The 23,761-nt window shown below is 39.4% G+C and overlaps 2 protein-coding genes across 2 annotated transcripts; both read right to left on the reverse strand.

Moving 5' to 3' along the window:
* Positions 1-6,204: 6,204 nt before the first annotated feature.
* Positions 6,205-11,164, reverse strand: LOC118761221 (outer dense fiber protein 3-like). Its single transcript, XM_036498960.1, has 3 exons — positions 11,099-11,164; positions 6,311-6,464; positions 6,205-6,278 (listed from the first exon to the last, which is right to left on the reverse strand). Exons 1-3 carry the CDS (start codon positions 11,162-11,164, stop codon positions 6,205-6,207), a joined length of 294 nt encoding a protein of 97 aa, XP_036354853.1.
* Positions 11,165-18,834: 7,670 nt separating this feature from the next.
* On the reverse strand, positions 18,835-20,310 carry LOC115228551 (ATP synthase subunit beta, mitochondrial-like). Its single transcript, XM_029799122.1, has one exon. The coding sequence runs from the start codon at positions 20,117-20,119 to the stop codon at positions 18,875-18,877; it is 1,245 nt and encodes a 414-aa protein (XP_029654982.1). The 5' UTR covers positions 20,120-20,310; the 3' UTR covers positions 18,835-18,874.
* Positions 20,311-23,761: the final 3,451 nt, after the last annotated feature.

A 23,761-nucleotide genomic window follows, 5' to 3' on the forward strand; every position in this document is an offset into this window, starting at 1 on the left:
ATCACGTAGCTAATTTGTTCGGTTTCTACTGTTGTCCTGATGAATAAATAAAGTAAGTTTTACCGCCGCTTGTGCAGTACCCCAGGCACCTCCACCCTTCACCTATGATGTAAATTTGTAGGAGGTCATTAACAGTTTCTATTAGTCTGTCATTCATTTATTATTATTATTATTAGAACCAAGATCACCGTCCAAAACATAAAACTAATTAATCAGGTGATCCCGGCTTCTCTGAGGAGGGTCCTCAACTTTGCCCGGTGCTCCTCCCTTGTCCCGGCACAATTTCTGTGAGGGCGCGGTGGTGGTGTTTTAGGCCCTGTAGCCCCGAGGTTTCTTCTCAAGATTTCATTAAAGATTGGGGCGATGAGTAGATGTTCGTTCGGTCCCTGTAGTGCTTTTCGCAAGCGATCTTGAGTTTTCTCGATTTTAGCGCGGTTCTTTCCACTGATAAACCCTCCCCACGCCTCACAAGCATAGCTAAGGGAGGGTTCGATGAATTGCCGGTATAAGGCTTGTCGTGCGGGGAAGCTGATACACTGTCTGCATTTACGAAGAAACACTTTCAAGATGTTCAGTTTCTTCATGCACCTCGTAGTAATATTATCGACTTGTTGAGAGAAACACATATGACTGTCGTAAGTCACCCCGAGGATTTTCTGAGATTTTTGAAACGGGATTTCCATGTTATTTAGGTACAGGTTCACCACCGTTTTCCCAAGCTTCCTTGCTGAGGTCATAAGCGTGGTGACCGATTTTTCCGGACTCGTTGATAGTCGGTTTAGCGAGAGCCAACTTTCGAGATTGTTAAGGTGGTTCTGCAGTTTTGTACTCGCCGTGTTCACCTCACAGCTCCGGGTAGCAATTACGATATCGTCAGCGTATGATAAAATGATTGAGTCTTTGTCGTTTGGTAGCGGTAGATCCGATAAGAATAAGTTGAACAGGGCTGGTGAAAGGGGGGAGCCTTGAGGGACCCCGTTTGGAAAGTATCGAGACATCGATCTTGTATTGTTTTGTGGATTCTGCCTCTTCGGCCGCTGAGGAAGTTAGCTAGCCACATTTTCAGTCTTGGGTGAATTCCACTAAGGTATATTTTCCTGGTCAGTATTTTTCTGGGAACGAGTCAAAAGCCTTATGGATATCCACTGAGCACATAACCGTTTTTTGGTTATACGGTTTGGTAGATAGTCCATCTGAGATGAAGTTCGTCAAAGTGACAAGGTGCGAGGTGGTTGATTTACCACATTTAAATCCATGTTGAAAGTCCAAATCGGGGAGATATTGTTTGGTGTGGTGAGTATAAGTTTTTCCAGAACTTGGAAAGACGCAGAGGAGAGATATTGGCCTGTAGGACGCCGGGTTGTCTTTTGGTCTCCCTGGTTTCAGAATAGGGCGAATGTGTGCCATTTTCCATATTGTGGGTATTGCGTTGTTGTTTATAGAAAAGTTGTAAATTTGACAGAGAGCTGATATTGCCACCGGTCCTAGGTTTTTCATCAGGATAGTAGGAATTCCGTCAGGTCCACAAGAGCCAGTGCTTCTTAAATTTCTGATGGTCTGAGACACCTCCTCTGTCATTCATTTATGTGGTCCAAACACATTATATTGACTTTGTAATAATTAAAATGATATTCCACGAGGGTTTAACATTGGTTGTTGGGATTAAGTTAAGAGAAATTGAGGAATATAATTAAAATAATAAAAACTAGGCTTTGTCTCAAACTCTTATTGACAAGGCAGCTGTTCTGTCATGCATTATTCAAAGACTCCTCATCGAGCTCATGTCGGGTTCTTTCTTCTCCGTATTATTTTTCAACTCGAAGCTACTATATACATTAAGAGCTCTCCGTGTTTCACGAACAAATCTCCTTCCGTTATTGAAAATATTCTGAAGTCCGGAGCAGAGTCGCTATCACGTACGTCGACCCTCTTGGTGGATTCAATCCACCCTGCCTGTAAGCCGCGGTGGGATTGGACTCGTTCTCCGTGTCTATCGTCTTCCTGCTTCCTTTCGTCAACGGCATCATCCAGTGTTCACTGACATTGGTCTTATCAGAAACTACCCGAACGAAAAATGTCAGTGATCACGTGGCCGCTTTGGACCTGTGGGATTCATTGTACAACAAAGACCCAGTGACCCGGGTATCCAAGCTCAATGGGATGCCATTCTTGTGAAGCTCTTGACTACATCTACGCAAAAATTTCGATCAGCACAGACTTGCATGTCTCCGCGCAGGCTGTGCACAGGGAGTGGGGCTGGCTGGATGCTCTACTGTCCTTCCACGGTAACCTATTAGACAAAGATTGCCTCAATTGGTTTATCATTGCGTCTTGGATTGGAAATTGCGAAATACACAAATGTCGTTGTGGTGCTGTCAAAACCGTTTTGGTCTACTCCCCTTTCTGTCGTCGCAGTGCAGGGCGCGCACCACGCCATGCAGCACTTACGACGTTATCAGAGGGGGCTCACGGCCGCTGGGATCCATCAACCTCGAACCCGTCGGGCTGGCGAGGGGAGACGGAAAAAGACCGACGGCCTATCGACTTTCCCGTTTGAGTTCGGCAAGTCTCTGTTATGGGATGCGAGTGTTCAGACACTTTTCGGAGCTCAACCTTCCTTCTTCAGCTGTCGAGCCTGGCTCAGTCTCTCGCAAAACCGAGAAGATGAAGATTGGAAAGTACAAGGAGCTCTCTGAACGGTATCTTTCACTCCAATTGCCGTCGAGACTTCCGGCGTCATCGGCGAAAAGTCTCTTTCCTTTCAAAAAAAGCTTGGCCGCATGATCTCCCATAACCGGGAGACACGCGAGTCCAAGTGGCTTTTCGAAAGGATTTCCTTGGCCATAGTACGTGGAAACGTGTTTCCATTTACGATGCCGGAATTAGTTAGTTATAATATTTGTTCTTACTTAAAAATGAATTTAAATAATTGAAAAAATAAAAACTATGCATAATTAAATGTGGATACCTACGTTGTGCACAGTGACATATTTCACGGCCCTGGTGGCCTATATAGTAGAAAGACTGTCCTATGTGCTGGGAATAGTCTGGGGGTCTGTCTTGTAGTACTCACCTCAACAGATACCTTCGATTCTACCGGAACAACTCAGCACAGAAAGTGGGACTGGGAATAACCATCATTAAACCACTGAAAGGTATGGAAATAGGCCTAATGGATAACTTGAAAAGTCACTTTGTGCTCACCAACCCCAACGTAGAATGCTCTCTCACATTCTAAGCTCCAAATACTCATGTGCTTCGAGTCTGCCGACGATCCTGGAGTGACAGTGTGTCGACAGGTGATGAAGAACTTTCCTGAGGTGGATGCCCAGATTGTGATAACCGGGGGACAGTCCAAGAGCATAAACCCCCTGGTGGCCAACGTGTTCCCCGCCTTCGCCTACGCCAAGCACAGTGTGGTGTGGGTCACCACTAGTCGAATCATCGGTATGTCCCCATTCCCCTCCTCCAGTGACTGACGCCATAATGGAGGACCTTTCCTCACGTGTTTTGGACCCCTCTGTGGGGATTGTCCACCAAATGGCTTACACCACGGGGGATATTTCCTCCCTGTCTTCCGCAGTATCCACAATCTATTTCGGCTGTTTCTTCGCCCGATGGTTTATCTTTTGTCAAACTGTGGGAATCAACATGTTTGTGGGCATGTCCTACATGTTTGAGCGACACAAACTGGAGAGGATCTGCTCATTCGACGACTTCGGGGACCATCTTAACGAAGATCTTGCTTTCAGTGAGTGTCTCCTCTCCCAGTATTCACTCACTTTACTTTCAGTGGCTATCGACATGTACATTCTGTTTTTCCTGCTCTCCAAAACATATCCCACTTCACGTTGGCCGACAATCTAAACAGACATGTTCGCTGGAATAAAATGCGGCTTCATTCACATTTTATTGTCGCGGGTTTGCTCGAGGTACTCGACTTGGCGGTCCCCATGTCCCTCGTCGTCTCCTATTTGTCCCCTCCCGGCTATGCACTCTTCTTTGTGGTGGGCAGTCTTTCGTTTAACCTCATTTGCGACTATCTGCTTCTTTCTGTGCTCGAAGTAGTTCCTTTCTTTATTTTAGAAAGGGCGACCACGTCTTTCTATGGCGAAATATTTATGTGGGTGGATTGCCAAGGAGATCTGGTCAGTGGTGGTTGTCTTGACTTCCCTGGTGGACCCTACGCTTGTGGAGTGGGGAGGACGAGCATATCGACTGCACGGAAGGGGGACTGTCCGTCGTATTAGGTGATTGTGCTTTTTTACGTTCACTTTTTACTTCAGTGCTTATAATAGTTTTGCTTTTTATTTTTTTTGTAAAAACTGATTTATAGAGTTTTCTGAGCTTTAGCGTCGAAAGCGCAAGCATTAGTACTAGTTCTCGCATATAAGTAAGAATTAACGTTTTTCGGGAAATTCTGTGTTAAAGTAAGAGCTATAAATACTATATTTTTTAACCAAAAAACTGATTGTTGAACATTCAATTAATGGAAAATCTAACAAAGAAGTAAATGACTATCTAAATATGCCTCAATCCTCCATAAGCCGAATACTTTGTCGATGGAGAAAATCTGGAGGTATTAAAAGCCTATCTCGTGGTGGAGATTATTCTTCCAAATTGAATGATTTACAAAAGCAATACATTCTTGGTTTGGTCGATGATAGTCCATTATCCATTATTAAATCCATTATTGACACACACTGAAACAAATTGTGAAAATATTAGTGATGATACTACCATTGAACTTGGGAAAAAATATGCAGATAATTTTCGACTCTTACAGATTGAAATCGAAGATAAGAGCATCATTTTTCTGGATGAAATAGGATTTTCAGTTTGTACGCGTGCGAAAAAGGGAGAGCAAGTCTGGAAACTCACCCTATTTGACGGTTACCCAAGTAAAAAGCAGAAACATATATGAACAAATATGGAATCATATTCATTTATCTTTAAATGGGGAAACTCCAAATTTTAATATTGAATATTTATTACCATACTTCGCTTTAATGAATCCCATAGAGAGTATATTCTCTGTATGGAAGCGGCTTGTAATTTCTGAGAAATTTATCAGCGAAATAGAGTTGAAAAATGTCATTAATGAAAAATGAATAAAATAACGATTGAACACTGTGACTCTTTTCATCAAAAAATGGTCAAATATGTTTCCCTTGCCGAGCAAAAAATAACAATTAATAAATAAAACTGATTTTTTAGACCTTCGGCATTAATGCTTGATGCGTCAACACTAATGGTTGCGCTTTTGACGATAAAGCTCAGAAAACCCAATATAAGCTTCTCAAAGTGTTCATGTATTGGATTAATAGAGAAAATTACTCAAAAATAGATTGATCACATAACTATTTATTTGCGTATAAAAAGTGCGAGGTCTGAGGGAGTGAAATAGGCAGGGGGGAGACAGAGCGGGTTGAGTGTGAATAATATCGACTTGATCATGTCAGTGGACCGAATGTATGGATTAGATTTGTTAAGCCCCTTGATCTGGTCCAAGAACTCAGTGTTCTCCGACTCGTCCTGATTGTATTTATTGTTGTGGAGGACATTGAGTGCGTCCACTCCACTGATCAAAGTCCTCGACCTCTCCTCCAATGCCTCCTTCAATGTCCCATGCGAGGACAGACAACTTTCGAGACTTTGAATCAAACTGAGGACCAATCCAGCCTCTTTGGGGGGCAGTTGGGGGAGAAGCTGACCAGAGAAGAGTGCATGGATATACTTGTAGACAAGTTGGTAGGGGGAGTCCTCCCTTCCCGCGGAAATCAGTCCAACCACCTACAGTCACCAGGGGACCTCACCGGAGTGACATAAGAGGACAAGTCGTTGTGCTTTTTGGTGATGTTTTGGATAAAATTGAGCCACGTCTCAATGGGTGCTCTGTCCTTCTCCTCGATCTTGAACCTCTCCCTCTCCCGGTCGTGTTCTATCATTGAGGTGGTGAAATTTTTGACATCTTCGGGTGACTTGCCTACCATCTTTGCTAGGGATTCGTAGTCGAATTTGTGGAATCTACAACTCCGGGGGTTGACTAACTTGTGTAGGGCGATTGCCAGGTTTTCCTTGTCTTGGTTAGTCCAGCTTTTTGTTGTGTACTTTTCTGGTATCTGCTTAAGACTCGTTCTGGTCTTTCTGACTGGTCTCGGCATGGCACCACAAGGCAACAAATTATATTAATGTGAAAATATATTAATTATAGTTAGTTTCTACTACAAGAGGGGCGATGTAAGGAGAGTGTCGAATACCAAAACTAATTTGTGGGGCTGCCCTCTTCACCGAGTTCATCTGAGTAGGCCACAGCCGAGTACCTTATTCGGGTAGTAAGTGGCCGGACTGGGGTTATCCGTCGAGGCCAGTTGTCTTTGAATGCGACTGGTCAGGCTGTAGAGGGGTGCTCGGTGCTTGTAGACGTTGCTCTCGGTTGTTTGATATGATCCCGGTCCCGGAGTCTACAGTCCACTAATTTGATCACCTTCTGGTAGTCGTAGTGGAATCCTGCACACTTACTTCGTGAAGTGAACGAATATGAGGGAGCCTGCTTGTACTTGCTTTCGTAGCTCCTTCCCAAAATCGAAGCCAATTTGTACGTGTTGGAGGCTTCAAATACTCAACGACAAATACCGGGAGTGCTGCTCGATATTTTATTGCTCGTTCTGACTCCGAACGAATAGGAGGGGACCGAGTTGTATAACGTGTTGTTGATAGTAGGGTAGTATTCGTTTGGTCCTGGATATTTATAGAAAAGGTGTTTGTCTTTGGCACGTGGGTAAAGTGTAAATTTTGGTGACCCGTCTTTCCCAGTGTTGGAAACGGTGGGACTAGGGTAGTAACATGGACCGGGGCTATAGACAGAAGATGTTTGTTTAGGTCTAATCCCAAAACTGTAGCTGGGACCTTTCTTGTGACTGCTGCGAATATCGTGGCCTTGTGCCCCTAAAAGAGCGGGAAGTTGGTATTTAGGTCCCGGGTTGGAATAGAAGGCACTAATGACCCCCCTTGGCTTTGCATTCTTTACGGCCGATTCCTAGGCATGCAATAATAATGACAACATTCAGCATAGTTTGTTAGTTGCAAAGTTCGTCAGTCAATCTTATAAATGAAAAATTCCTTGGAGACGAATAAAAGTCATCTTAATACGCTGAGTGTTAATCCAATTTGAATAGTGTGATTGTTTGCTGATGATTCGCAATTTTAATCAATACAGGCAGAACTCACCTGTTAGGCAGTCGTCAATTAGACTTGTCATGTCAATTCATCACGCGATTGTTTTTGGTAGTCCACGTTGAATCATCACAATCAAATTATATTTTCAATTGAGACATGCAATATTTTGGCTGTGCGTGTTTGATTGACATGATTTTTCAATTACTCCACGCGAAAGTCAGCTTTGTTATTTCACAAAAAATAAAGAATCAACCAAACACGAAATTTATCATCCTAATTTTTAACTGGTGAGTGTTGTTAAAATTGAAATAAAAAGCAACTGGGAACAGTTAATATTGAACAAGGTATACTCCAATGTGACTCACGTTTGTCACATTTATTTTTATTGGGCTTGGATCTATTAAGCAAGCTTTTATTATGAAAATATCCGAACATGTCAATCAATACTAATGAAGCTAATTTCTTAAGCTTTTCAACAAATCATTTCTATTCATCCACAATTCGAAGCTTTTTGGAATAGAGGAGATGAAATTGGCATTCATGATGGCGAATGTGAACATTTACTTTCAACTGGCTGGTTTGGAGAAGAATTAGATAGGCTAAATATCTTCCTTATTTGGAGTTCTAGACGATAGATGAAGCTAGCTTGTAAAGAAAAAAACGTGTATCAGTTACTTCAAAAATGTTGTTAGACTCCAATTTTGCGACCGAACAAAAAAAAACAACGTGATTTGCTGATAGAATCATTGCTGACAAGTATCATAGTGAAAAGATTGCAGGTATTTGAATAGCTGAAAATAAAAAGTTTGATATTTAAAAATTCTCTACATGGCTAAAAAAGCGAATATATTTCTTGTATTTGAAAAGTCTCCTATTTCATAAGAGAATTACGTTGACACAAGTAACAGAATTTACTGAATATTAAAATCGCGTATACTGAGTTTTGGACTCAGAAGCATTTTTTAGAATGCTTGTCAAAATTGTTCAATTAAACTTAGACTTTTAGAAAACTCATGTCTACTAACACATTGATTAGATAATATTAAGTCATATGTTTAAAAATCAAAAGTATATACAGTTTAACCCATGCCTTAAAAGGCAGAGATGCCCAAGGATTTTGAGATTGTTGCATTAAAAGTTTTTTTTATTTTTTATCATATTTGAGTAGAAATTTCTAAACTACTGGGTCGGGGAGAATTTAGTAAAGTTATCTCGCTTGTGCCACCCTCTCCTGGATGCGTTTTGTTAATCGCTTCCAAGTCCCTCTATTCATCGATAGTTCCCTTAGGTGCTCAAGATCGTTTGCTGATTTCAACCCTTTTCCAATCAAAGTTAGGTCTTGATGCAGGAGGGTTGCTAGAGTAATTCGTGGTCTTCCTCGGAAGGTCGTTCCCGGATGAGGAGCGTAGTTCCATTGAGAGATTTGCGGGAGTTTTCCTGTCTATTCTTAGGATGTGACCGAATAAGCCCCATCTATTACTTCTTATTTCTCCGTCCAACGGATATACATTGTAATTGGAGTAGAGATGTTTGTTTGATATGCGTTTTGGCCAAAAAATTCTTAGGATGTATTTCAGCTGCATTCTATGGAAGGAATTCAGATTTTCCATTTCGTGCACTGTGAGTGTCCAAGAGGAGGAGTTGTACAATAAGACTGGTTTTACGAACATATTGTATAGTTTGATTTTTAAAGACGCAGAAATTTGTTTACCTTTTTCGGTTGAGGTTGGTGACGAATCTCAAATTGCACTAATGTCTTTTTCACCTTTTTCAAACTCTCTGTTCACGCTAGCATCCTTCAACGTTCGAGGGCTAAAGTCGTCGGTCAAAAGGAAGTCACTCTGCCAGGATCTGAAACGATACAACATCACTATCTGCTGCCTGCAAAAGACCAAAGTCAAAAAAGGACTTAACGAACAAAATGCTGACCATGAGCTTATTTTGCTTTGCTCGGACTGTCACCACTATGGAATGGGGTTTGCGGTGGGTATCAGACTTCGGGAATATATAAAACTAGCTCGGCAGCTCGCTTCGCTCACCGCGACCTAGCCTCCGCGGAGGGCCTGTTTCATCAAACAACTATAAGTTATGTAGATGTATAAAACTACCTGTTTAATGTAACCCTATTCTATCGCCTGTTGATAAACGATGTTTGTCGTCCGTCCTTCCTTGGCATATTGAATAAATTTTCTCTTCTGCCTACCTCGAGCATCCACATACACCTGTCCATGTGAAAGCACTCACTCTCTAAAAATAACCCAACTACCTTTATGACTGTCCCTGGGCCTTGTTTATTGTCATTGCAAACTTTTTTTTCATTTTTTGTGGTTTATTTTTTTTTATAATTAATTTTTTCATTTTTCCTTTGTAATTTCCTTTTTTTTTCTTTTTTATTTTTTACTGGGGAAATGGGGCAGGGGGAGATACGGCAGGCGGAAATGCGGCAGGCAAGAAAGCGACACACAAAAAAGATTAATTAATTACCTTATAAGCTGACCGTTTTTTTCTTCAGCTTCGTTTTTCCTCCTTCGGTTATCTATTAAAAAATTATTTTTGAATAATAAAAAAGTTTAGGAAAGAGGCATACGAAAATAAATTCTATCTTTACGAAAAACTCAAGTAAATAGTTAATATTTTTACGCAAATTCTTCTGATTGCGCTGTCAATTGGTGGTAAATTGTGTTAATGGTTGTGCTAATGTGGTTTCAACTATCAAAGTGTTTTTCAAAATCTGTTAATTGCACACTCTATTCAAGGTCGTGCGTCAATTTGTGGTAATTGTGTTAATGATTGTGCTAATGTGGTTTCAACTATCAAAGTGGTTTTTCAAAATCTTAATTGCACACTCTATGATAATAGCTTTAATTTTGATTCATGGTCGTTAATGATATATGCATTTAATTTTAAAGAGAAAACATAGGATGAATTGAATTTCTTTATCGCGAATAATTGGGAGTTCAATCATTGTTAATATTCTCGCTGTCGTTTTCATCAAGGATATTCTTAATACGTGAGATTTTTGCCTGGAATTTTAAATGCACCTCATCATCATGAATGTCGAGGACATTCGCGTTGTTCATTTTAATCAAAATGCAGAAATATTTTTTGATTTTTTGGCGGAGGTTTTAAGGACTCATCATGTAAGTCGAGGACATCGTAGTTGTTCATTTTAACCAAAATGCAGAAAAATTTTTTTTTAATTTTTTTGGGGGGGAAGGTTTTAAGGACCTCATCATGTAAGTCGAGGACATCGTAGTTGTTCATTTTAACCAAAATGCAGAAAATTTTTTTTTAATTTTTTTGGGGGGGAAGGTTTTAAGGACCTCATCATGTAAGTCGAGGACATCGTAGTTATTCATTTTAACAAAATGCAGAAAATTTTTTTTTAATTTTTTTGGGGGGGGAAGGTTTTAAGGACTCATCATGTAAGTCGAGGACATCGTAGTTGTTCATTTTAACCAAAATGCAGAAAATTTTTTTTAATTTTTTTTTGGGGGGAAGGTTTTAAGGACCTCATCATGTAAGTCGAGGACATCGTAGTTGTTCATTTTGACCAAACGCAGAAAAATTTTTTTGTAATTTTTTTTTGGGGGGAAGGTTTTAAGGACCTCATCATGTAGTCGAGACATCGTATTGCCAATTTGAAGTTGGTGTGCACACACAGACAGACAACAGACACACAGACAGACACACAGACAGACAGACAGACACACACCTACCATTTTTATTATTATAAATATGGAAATGAATGACAGAATCTCGTATTCAATTGGAAACTGGATCTAAATCGACAATTACAGTTATAAATGTATATGCGCCTACTTCTCCAAAAGCCTTTAAAAACCCAACGGAACTGGATGACTTTTATAGTTCACTATCTACGACCCTTATGGAAATATCCACGAGATATCTACTTTACATAAGTGAAGATTGGAATGCGAAGATCGGAAAAAGGACCAAAGAACTGAGCTTCATGGGTACCCATGGGAGAGGTTGGAGGAACATGTCTGGAGCAACTATGGCCAACTTCGTGATCAATAAACAATTATTCATTTGCAACACAGCATTCCAACATATCACGACCTGGGTTGGAGAGCGCAGAAACTCAGATGGACATTCAATAAAAATATATAACCAAATTGACTACATTCTGTGCCGACAATCACAGAAAGCTTTACTCTGTGACGCCAGAACATATGGAGGAACGCTAACATCGAGTGACCATAAACTATTGGTAATTAAACTTCTCCTAAAGAGAAGATTTTGGATTAACATAATCAAAAACAGACACAGAGAAGCCAGATTTGCTGTCGAACTCTTAAGAAACAATCCTGTCTACAGAAATAACTACTCAGCTAAAATATCACAAACCATAGAATCAATCAATCTCAATTTACCTGCTGGAAGTTTATGGAATAAACCCGCAAACAAAATAAAATCAGTGGCTAAACATAGGATGATGACAATTCCCAAAACCTTCAAAGAAATAAATGACCCGCATATAGATTACCTTTCTCATTTACAAAGGGATCTAGGTATCAATTACATAAACACCCACAACGAAGTGTAAAAGCAACTGAGTTCAAAATCCAAAGAAACAAAATCATGCGAGAAATCAAGAAAAAATGTCAGAAAAATTACGAAAAAAGCTACAAAACCTTGCAAATGAAGTGGAAAAGTACAAAAACAAAGCGAAAATGTATGTATATGTAAAGATGCTAGCGCGAAAAAAGAAATCTGAAAACCTAACAGTTCATGATGAACTCGAAAGAACTATTTAACAACAACCAGAACGCACAGACACATTTGAACAAACAAAGGCACCCACCAAGGAGACGCCCTATCCCCGGTCTTACGACCCTACGAGATGCCAGGAATAATATCCCAGACATATTACAGAAGTCATCTTCGCAGATGACATAGATCTCAGGCAGCAGACTACCATTAGAAGGTATTATGGACAAATTGGGCCAACACATTTGAAAAATCATTCCTAAAATTAACACTGAGAAAACAATACACTATAGTGAGGCGATGTGAACAACGACACGAGAAAATGGAGGCATACAAAGAAACATGGCACTTCTTAGGAGATACAGAAGACATGATACGAAGAAAATCACTAACAACTTTGCGCTTAAAAAAATTAAACAACGTATGGTTGAGAGGTAAACAAATTTCTGAGTCTATAAGATAAGTCTCAATATTTATTTTAAAGAAATAATCAGTTAATTTTGATAAAGAATAATCAGCAGTTTTCAATTAAAAAAAATTTTGCGGCAAAGAGATATTAATTATTTTAATAAGATGGAAATTAGGATTCGCTAGTGGCCGCACCGCCGATAGCAAGCGACTTACCTCGCAATGTTGCTATAGATACCCTCTGGTACAGCCAGCTGGTTTCCCAGTGGTCATTGGTCTTCCTCCCAATGAGCTTCCCAATGACCGAAAGAATCCTCTTCCCCGCAGGACAATTATAAAAAAAATTTTGGACTTTTCATTTTAAATTGAATAAATTGTAGATGTCATTTTCCTGTATAAGTCAACGAAGTGTTTATGAAAACCATGTTGTAGCCAAAGAAAAGACAAAACTTTCCAAACGGAATTCAGCAGAGAAAATCATTTGAAAATTGAATTTTTTTTAGTGATTAGGCCTCACTTATTCTATTAAAAACAAAAAATTAACAACTATATATTTTGAAGAACCGCTTAATCAATTATTGTCAGGTTTTCGACTATCGCAAATTTTTTCTAAAACTTTGAAATCATTTTAAAAAACCAAATGATTAGTTTAGTTGTGACTGTTTGTGCTGGGCTTGCCATGTTGTGCAAGCTTGGGGGTTATAAATAAATAATAATAATAATAAATAATAATAAATAAAAAACCAAAGTGAAAAATGATAAAATCTGCATAGATTTGGAAATTCGGAACTGTTTTGTATTTTTGTGTCCAAATTGAGGTCAAATTATTGATGGTATGAAAAATATATTTTACGCTGTCATTGTGAGCCAAAAATGGAATTTTTAGGAAAATCTGACTTTGGTAGAGCAAGGAAACAAATTGAAATGTTTAGACAAGATTAGCAATTGAGAATTAAAAATAAAAGAAATTAAAAAAGAAAAGCACCGTTTATATTTTCTTGAATTAATAATTTGAATGCTTTTATCAATTTATCTAGACATGACAATTTAGGTTCCTATAAATTAGATTTGACACAAGTATAATTGTAGGGGGAAATGTAACATTATCCAATGAATTTGTTTAAAATTCAAAAGGTTTTTAAACTTAAAAAGAATTTCATTTTTAAATAAATAACACACCGCTCCAAATTATTCAACAAATTTCTCGATGTAATCTGCCCTTGTAGTTATAATTTTTCTATGGATTGGAAAACGGTTTTTGTATTCTCTCCGCAAAGCATCCTCTTATCCATTTATTTAACCCCATTCCCCCTGAAATTGAGAGGAATGTAACACGAAGAAAACCGATAGACTTCTTAGGGTCACACCATAAGTTAAGGAGGGAGTTAATCTTATATGATCTTCTTATAGCGGTGAGGTTTTTGTGTTTCTGTGTGTCGTCCGTCATGGCAGATTGGACAGGACGGATCGACGTCCTTATCCAGTTTGTTTTGATAGTCGAGGAGTAAAGGGTGATGCCAACAGCGAAATCTTGCAAGTTCGATCCGATCTTTGCGGTTGAGATCTTTATTAGCTGAGTTTATTTGGGGGGAGTGTTGTTTGCGGTTAATGCGTTCAAGGAGGATTTTGTTATTTGTTTTTTTATTTCAGATGGTTTTTAATAGAGAATGAATTTAGAATACGACTGTAGTGGAGTGCTGGTGTGTTTTTGATGTTCGTGTCAGTGGTTGGTGTTGTCGTAAGATTGTGAATTTGGTGGTTTTTGATCATATTCGCTCTCTTATCCATGTTATTAATAACGAGATAATTGAACTCAATAAATATCCCGAAAAATCAAACCCAACTAAAAGACTATTTTTATATTCCAAAGCAAATGTATGACAGAGCTGTGTAGTACCTATCACAAATGGACTGACATAATAAACCTCGTTGCAAATATATCCTCTTATTTGAAAGACAAGATTTAAATCTATAAATATCCAGACAGAAATAAAGATGATGGTGAGGTGAAGGGACAATGAACATGATTCAATTATTAATTTGTTACTAATATTTGTGTTTTATTGGGTTTCAAATATAAACTTTAATTCAAACTACTTTTAGCTAATTCAAATTTATTTGTAAAAGAAAATAATTCCTTTTTATACACATAGAGGTATAAAAGCATACAACTTTAAAATGCCTCAAACATGTTTACAGTAAAACCTCTGGTGCTCGCCATTTTCGGGACCAAAGAAAAAATGGCGAGCAATAGAATTTGGCGAGCAATGGAAATAATCAATAAATTTTTTGACTTTGAAATTTTGAAAACATCTCGGTTTTCGATACTTTCCGATCATAAGTGAGCCTTCCAAGTCATATTTGAGTAAAGCAACAAAGAGAATCGAAAGAAATTAAAAGGAAAAAATTAACTAAAAAATCTTTAATAGTTTTTTTAATTCAGCCATATTTCTAATAACGGTGTCGATTAGTTCCAACGAATTTATATCAAAATTTTCATTTTGATAAAAGAATGACTTTATTTTTTTCAACATTTTCAAAGCCTCTTCTGAATTCACATGAGATTCGTCATTATGGGTATCTTCATCTTCTATTTTTGTGGGAAAGAATCTCCAGCAATATTAAGGTAATCTTCAATTTCATATATTTCGGTAAATTCATGATTAATAAAATCATCTTTATCCACCGGGTCCAATATTTTCAAGATATTTACCATTTGATCATAATTATCAATTTCAACAGTTTGTCTTTCGAGTTGATTTTCACATTCGATCCATTTTGAATGTCCGAAACAATTTGTAATTGTTTTAATCGTTACTTTTTTTCCAGGCAAAATATGTAAAAAGAAGACCGTCTTTTAAGGTTAATTTTTTATGAGCTTCCAGTGGATTTTCTCCATTATCAATTTTTTCTAACATAAACTCAAATTTAAATTTATTAAAATGTCCTTTAAAGATCTAATGATTCCTTGATCCATTGGTTGTAAAATTGTTGTAGTCTTCGAAGGTAGGTAAAGAACTTCAATTGACTCTAAATCAGCGTAAAGTTTATGGGATGGGCATCGATCCACAACTAAAAGAATTTTTCGTTTTTTAGAAGCCTATCCCATGTTAAAAGCCATTCGTTAAAAATTTTACTTGTCATCCATGCTTTTGGTGAATGACAGTAATTGACAAAATTTCCGACTTTAAAATTTTTAAAGCAGCGAGGTTTCTGGAACTTTCCAATCATAAGTGGAATTTTTTGTTTGTCCCAGTCATATTTGAGCATAGCAACAAAGAAAATCTAAAAAATAAATAAAAATTAAACCGTTCTTTAAGGATTTTATGTCCATATCGAACCTTCTGACAAACACTTTTTGGAGGGATAGATTTGTAAAAAATCCCAGTTTCATCAGCGTTATAAATGTTTTCAACTGGTACTTTTGTCGAATGTCGCAGTTTTTAGAAGATAATTAAATTAATTAATTTTTTTAGTGAAAATAGATTATTTAATTTATAACCCTCTATCAATAATTTAAATGGTTATTAAAATTATTTAAAAATTTATTTACCAATTTAGTCATTTTTAGTACGCGGCATCCAAATTCCAGGACTGTAGAAGGAATTTATGTCTTTTACAATCTGTGCAAAAGATTCCTTATAGTTCTGTATTTGTTTTCGCCACATAAATTCTGAAAAAATAACTAACTAAAAAAACCTGCGAAATAAGATCCCAGATGATGTCTTACAGCTCCTCTTTGAGCTTTATTCTTGCATTTTGCACTTCCCCACATTCGTTCTACTGTCTGGGTGTGCACTCTTCCAGAGTTGTTTTTCCGTTTGGAAAACATACTCTCGTCTACCTCCACAATCATACCAGGACCACCTGAAATAAACATTAATAATACCAATTTTGCCGTCAGATCTTTTAACAAGTGCGTCCACACAGACTTCACGTAAAAACATAGCCCAATCGACATATGTATGTTCACCCCAATTGTATTCGTGATGAAGCCATTTGAAGGTATGCCTATCGTAACTCCATAAGTATATGTAGGCGATGACATCCTCAAATGGCAATCTACAATTCTCTAACCAGGTATCTAGAATTATTTGAGAGAAATTATACCTTTTTTAATAGAACATTGGACTCTACAACCAACTCTTGAGCATTTCCAATTGAGCTTCGGTCCCAAGACTAATTCCATCTGATGTCCCTTCGGACATATACGTGATTTTGAAAGGATATCCACATTTTGCAGAAAATGCACTGCATCCTCCTTACTTATTGGGATTTTTAAAAAGGCCTATTAGATTTTTTAAAAGGCCTAAAAAAACTGCGACCACTTCGACAAAAGTACCTTTTCAGCATTATATTGTTGAATCTTTGCAGAGATCAAAGAAGTAAATGCATCAATTTCTTGTTTCTGATCAACTTTTATATAAAAAATAGTTTAACCAAAAAAAATATTTTTAAAAATTAGTGGCGAGATTTAGAAAATGCCGAGCAATAGAATATTTATCAAAATTTACTAGAAATTTCTAATTTTTTGAAAAATATGTGGCGAGCAATAGAATATTTATCAAAATTTACTAGAAATTTTTAATTTTTTGAAAAATATGTGGCGAGCAATAGAGGTGGCGAGTAACAGAGGTTTTACTGTATTTCAAACATGTCCAGCTAACATTCAACAGTGAAAGAAGTTCAAGGCTGGGTCTTATTAAGAATCGGTTTTATATTATTAAAATTGATTTTTGGATTTATTTTAATTTCTTATTTTTGTGTGATTAATCATTTTTAACACATAATCCAGTATTTTCGTACTTAGCAATAATTTCAGACAATTAAGGGAGAGAAAATAAAGGTTAGATTTATTTATCCGAAAAATATCAAAGAATTAGTAAACTAAGAAAAAGTGCTAATCCCGTAATAACCAGTCTATGCTGAAATCTGCCGGTTCTTTAGTTTCTAAAATGAAAAAAATGAAAAAAATTCAAACTGTTATTATTGGGAGGGGCATCATTTTGATGAAATCTAGTTTTATGTTATAACATGGAATACGAAAATGCACTATTGGTTCCCGTGGACATTAATTCATGTAGGACTGCCATGGTCACTTCATTTTTGGGATTGACTTGATAGTCTGGGTGTAAGGACTGGCCAAACCTTTGTATTCGGTGAATTTTGAATTATCCAACTTCCAAATACTGGCATGTTTCTCATCGTTGCACTTTGGACACTTTTTCATTCCAAATAGCGCGATGAAACTCTCTATTTATACTAGTCCGGCACGTGCGTATACACAAGTATCATTTTGATAAACTCGGCAAATTTATGAACATATGTGAGTGATATGGTCTTACTCAGAGGACTGGATAGTCACACAAATTTGGTTCTTGCTCTGTAAGTAATACAGTATTTTCCATGTTTTATGGATTAAGATTTAATTCCGCACTTTTGATTGTTTTATGAATATATGTATTTTGTGGCCTTGTAAGTTTTAATTGGTTAATTACATGACTATACTTTATTGCTTAGAAGTGTGTTTGAGATTAATATTTTCGAGGTTACTTTACTTAAGTAATATTGTGGTATATGCAAAAATTCATAATTAAATGCATCATCTTTCCCGATACGTGTATAAGTTAAATTGGTGTTTAATACTAATTACTGGGCATTGTTAATAACTAAGAGGACTACTTTTGTGCATATATTTTAAATTTACAAAAATTTGTGTTTCCAAACTTTTTGTATAAGCAGTTCCTTTTCAAGAATATTATTATTTTTTGATTAATAGTTCTATCGACGGAATCAAGTCCCCAGTTTGAAATTACAATATGTATTTTATTATGTCAGATAGTTTTGCAAAAACTAGGTACGATGTTACAATTGCAACTGAACTGAAAATACAACATAAATACCTGATATATTCTTTTAATACAAAAAAATTAAGATGGAAGTTGCCAACTCTATAAATAATCGAAAATCTATGAAAGTAGACTTTTTCATTCCAAAGGGGCGGGAGTTGGCAAGACTGCGAAAATATGACATTCCAGAATTTAAAATTAATTTAGAAAGTTAGGATAATGATTGTAACGATTTTCCTGAGATAAGATTTTATCTACATTTTTTCAGAATATAGACCTTTTTAGGATCAAAGAAAGTGTCAAGGATTACAATCACTTTGAACAAAAATTGAAAGGTGGCTTTTAACTACAAATTAAATCTTAAGAATACGTCCCAAACAAACGAATTTGCACAGAATAAAACAGTCATTTCATCAGGTCGTTTCCCGTCGCTGCGACCAACCTCAATATATTCAAACATAAAAAAAATCGGCGACATCACAATGACGTTGCATTCCGGATAAACATTCCTGTACACTGCACAGGACGAGAAATAATATATACAGACCATCGTAGTTCACAGAGACGCAGTACGCCGTAGGGTGAGGTCAGAACTAACCAAATTGATATAAAGAGCTAACAAAGCAACAAAACAAACAGAATTAAAGAGAAATATTAACCCGTGGATCGAGGTTAGACAAGTACGGTTAGTAAAATTAGAGAAATTACTGAGCAGCCAACTTTGAGGCCTTTTCAAACACCTCATCAATATTGCCCACCATGTAGAAGGCCACCTCGGGGATGTGGTCCATCTCCCCATTGACAATCATGGAGAACCCCTTGATGGTCTCACTCAACTGGACATGCTTTCCCTGCGTCCCCGTGAACACCTCGGCAACTTGGAACGGCTGGGACAAGAAACGTTGAATTTTACGAGCTCGCGAAATAGTGAGTTTGTCCTCCTCAGACAACTCCTCCATCCCCAAAATGGCAACAATATCATTCAACGACTTGGCCTCTTGCAACGTCTTCTGGACGGCCTGGGCTACAGTGTAGTGCTCAGGGCCCACAATATTGGGATCCAACATTCTCGAACGAGAGTCCAGAGGGTCAACAGCAGGATAGATGGCCAACTCTGAGATGGCTCGTGACAGGACAGTAGTGGCATCCAAGTGAGCAAACGTCGTGGCAGGGGCTGGATCAGTCAGGTCATCCGCAGGCACATAAATAGCCTGAACAGAAGTGATGGAACCCTTGTTGGTGGTGGTAATCCTCTCCTGCATTGTTCCCATATCCGTGGCCAATGTAGGCTGGTACCCCACGGCAGACGGAATCCGCCCAAGCAAGGCAGACACCTCTGACCCCGCCTGAGTGAACCGAAAGATGTTGTCCACAAAAAATAGCACGTCTTGCCCGTCGTGGTCACGGAAATACTCGGCCACGGTGAGACCCGTCAAAGCAACCCGGGCACGTGCTCCGGGGGGCTCGTTCATTTGTCCGTAGACGAGGGACACCTTCGAGTTGGCTCCCTTCAAATCGACAATGCCCGACTCGATCATTTCATTGTAGAGGTCATTCCCCTCCCGAGTACGTTCCCCCACTCCTGCAAACACAGAGTACCCTCCGTGTGCTTTGGCCACGTTGTTGATGAGTTCCATGATCAGGACAGTCTTGCCAACTCCCGCCCCTCCAAAGAGCCCGATTTTCCCCCCTTTAGCGTAGGGGGCCAAAAGATCGACGACTTTTATGCCTGTTTCCAAAACCATTTGCTCGGTAGACATTTCTGAGAATTGTGGGGCGTCTGCGTAGATGGAGGAGTACACGTCCGTCTGGATTGGTCCCCGTTCGTCGATTGGTTCTCCAATCACGTTTATAATCCTCCCCAGAGTGGCGGTCCCCACAGGAATGCGGATAGAAGACCCCGTGTCCATCACACTTTGGCCACGAACCAGTCCTTCCGACCCGTCCATTGCGATTGTCCTGACTGTGTTTTCCCCCAAATGTTGGGCCACTTCCAGCACCAGACGGGGCTTACGGTCCACCACTTCGAGGGCGTTGAGGATGGGAGGGAGATGCTCGTCAAAGTGGACATCGACCACTGCACCAATCACGGAGGTTATACGTCCATTGGCCAGTGCCTTGGAAGGGGCAGTGGCGGTGAAATGTTCTAATTTGTCATATTTGTGGATTACTGCTTAGAATGCTCAGATTGGGACACAATTTACTGCTCAGTGCAACCAGACGAGATAACATCACAGCGAATGCAACGCGATATTAATTATAACATTATTCTATCATAATATAACTAATTCTCTTTTACTCATTTTAATTAGGAGTGCCTTAAATTTAAGTTTTTCCTTTGTTGTTTAAGTCCACTTAACTATTTAATAAGAGACATTCCAAAGGACATTAATTGATCTTTATGGACATACTTCAGTGGATTTGTACCCAACATTTGACGTCTCTTATCTTCCAGGTTTATTTTCCGTTGAGGAATCTGGACATCTTTTTGCCTTCTTATTCGTTAAAGTCATTTTTAGTTTCCCCGATAGAGCAATTTCTCAAAGATCAACCAAAATGTATTACTCGACGAACCTTTTCTCTCACAAACAAACAATAACAATCCCAGAAATCAATAATAACAACAATTAACATTTAGCTAGCCATTTCCATGTGCATGTTTTAAGATAAACGTCAAACAGGAATTCAGGAGGACATTCCCTGACGCGAGGCCGAGCACCTTTTTGCGAGCAAATAACAAATTTAGAACAATCCGAGTGCTTGTGGATGCCAGCATGTGTACAAACGTATTCTTCAATCGGCTTAGTAGTGTCAGCAGAGACTCCACTCTTCCTGTCTTTAGTGGAATAGAGAGACCGATTGGACACTCTGACAGTCGAGCAAATCAGTATGAATCCAAGCAAGTAGGCAAACATTGACAGTCTGAGAATTGTCTTATTTATGGCAGTAATCAACACCTTCTGGATTACAGACAATCTGTGCTAATTAAATGAGCAATTAATGGTAAAAAATATTCAAAAAACTGGCAAATCAATCGACAAACAATCCGTGCCAACGGTCGGGGACCATCCACAAGTAGGAATTGAGAGCCCGCAGAAATCGACTCCGATAGTGCGAAGGATTCAAAATTGTGGGGGCCTTGCCTCAAAAATCAAGACCACTCCAAACCAATCGAGCCAAGAATGCCCGAGGACTTGATGGCCGTCTCCAGACGCTTCAACAAAGTATATGTCTGCAGGTAATCTACCATGACAAGGACACATCACCGACTAATCCCACAAAAACTGATTTCTGAGTATTATTGACTGCCAAGAGAAGGGAATAGTCGACAATCCCATTCGACAGGAGGAACTGAGTGTCGTCTTCCAAAGCAGTCATCAGCATCTGCTTTGTGTAGAACGACACAAAAATGGTGTCCTCGACTCCCCCTGCACTCACTTACATACGACAACTCTCAAAAAAGTTTTGATCCATCAGCACTGAACTCAGAGACTCGTCCACCAGCCGATTTCTGACGGATCCCTTCAAATCGTAGATCTGAGTAGACAAATCAAATCCAACCTGTCGAATGAATAGGCGTGGAATAAATTCTCCATCACAATCAGATCAATGCTCGTAGTGACCTCACTACTCAGATTACGACAGGACACGTGGTAAAACCCCACGATTTTTGCCAGGACACAGGGTTTCTGGGTAGACAACAAGAACAACGTGTGTTTGGTGTCTCCTGAGGATGTGCTCCGTCAGTTCTGGGCATAACTTCTCGAGGCATTCGAGTTCGACAGAATTGACTGTTTTCATCACAAATCGGCCGTCTTGTCGTAAATAAAACTGACAACCAGCAGTTTTGTAAAACAATGACTTGGAACTTCCCCCAGCCGACTTCCAGGGAATACAGTCCCGCAATGATCTGATAAAGTCGTCGTGTGAAGACTCGATCACCGCATCACGGAACCAGTGAAACATTTTACCGTGGAGAACCACGCATTTAAACCACACTCGCGAGTCACCAAACTCTATTTCGTGATTTCCCAACAAAACCTATCGTGAATTGCTTTTCCGTCGTTTCCGCCGAACTGTCGAGGTCCCGGGCTCCCCACCTGTCCACCATATCACGGTAAAGAGGGGTACTGAACATTATCACCCTCAACAACTTCAACACGTGGGCGATGATGGTTCCCGGACATTCCACGTCGATGACTACGAGGAGACTGTTGAATCCACACTCCAAGTAAATGTTGCTCACTCCCCTACAGTCACACAAATGTCAACACCAGGGGGAAACGATTTTCGGGAGACAATCCGTCGACTTGGCACGACAGCACGTGGATAGCTGTTCTTGGTATGAAAGACCTTCGAACTGAATGACTGAGGCATTCCACTTTTGGGAGGACACTTTGGCCACAAACACCCCCGAGTGGTCGATTCGGTGGACAGGACAGTCCTCACTGCCAGTCATCAAACAAATCGACTTGTTCCAGTGAGACACGAGGTTGAACACGGAAGCCTTCACTCGGATCAAGGAGTCCTCGAGGATGTGAGTGCCACACATTTCCTTCTTGATCAACTCGTCAATCGCCATCATCGACTGTCGGACTGTCTTTTCCAGTTTCTAAAGAATGGGGATTCAAAATGACCCAAAACGTGAGGAAAAACTGAGAACTGGACATTCTCTCTTCCAGAACTGTCACTTCATCAACCAGAGCATCGCAGAAAGCAGTGGCTCTGCCGAGTTTAGGACAAATAGAAACCTCTCAAGAACAGAAGCCAAATCCTTCGGATAATTAGGAGTAAAAGTGGGAATATTCTTCCGAGGAATGAGCACTTCATAACACGTGATGTGAAGAACTCTACTGAATACTACAATCCAACTCACCGAATCGAGAACAGCGACTTGGCCACGGCATAAAAAATAATTCCGTGGGTGAGCAAGGAATGTCCGCACCCCTCCATCCCCAGCGAGTCCGCGGTGAATAGAATTCTCATAAAACGGACAAAAGAGACCGTCTGTCCACACAGGTACCCCACAGAGGAAGTCTGAGGATACACACACCGACCAACTGTTTTGCAGGACACACAATAAGTCCAGCAAATAATTTCCTGGGCGGATGGAAGTGACCGTTTGGGGGGAATAACCGCAATCACCACCTGCCTACTTCCGTGGACCAATCTGAGCAGGTGGTCGTTGAAGGATGAGCCACACTGACAGTTCGTCCTAAACATATAATCCAAGACTACCTGAAAGCATGTCTCCGAATAAAATCCCCCAAAGATTGGTCATCGTTCAATTCCTCCACTCTGATATCAACGCAAGGAAACATGTGCTGTCTCAGAGGCAGTTTTTGCACGTTGAATGTGCAGAACAGGTTGGTCTGGTTGACTGGGTCTATAAACAGAGTCTCTTCTAAAGTAGGCGGCATGTCCTCTCCAACACAGAAGGGGATGATGCTCCGGAAATGAGCCAGTCGGTCGGGAGAGGAGGGAACAGGCCGGCAATGAGGGACAGAGGAAGATGAGATGTCTTCCTGAGGGACACTGGACTGCCCACTTTCTGAGGAAATCAGTCCCGAATGGAGAATGATAGTCTCGAC

This window comes from Octopus sinensis, unplaced genomic scaffold, assembly GCF_006345805.1.
Source record: "Octopus sinensis unplaced genomic scaffold, ASM634580v1 Contig10815, whole genome shotgun sequence".
NCBI classification, from domain to species: Eukaryota; Metazoa; Mollusca; class Cephalopoda; order Octopoda; family Octopodidae; genus Octopus; species Octopus sinensis.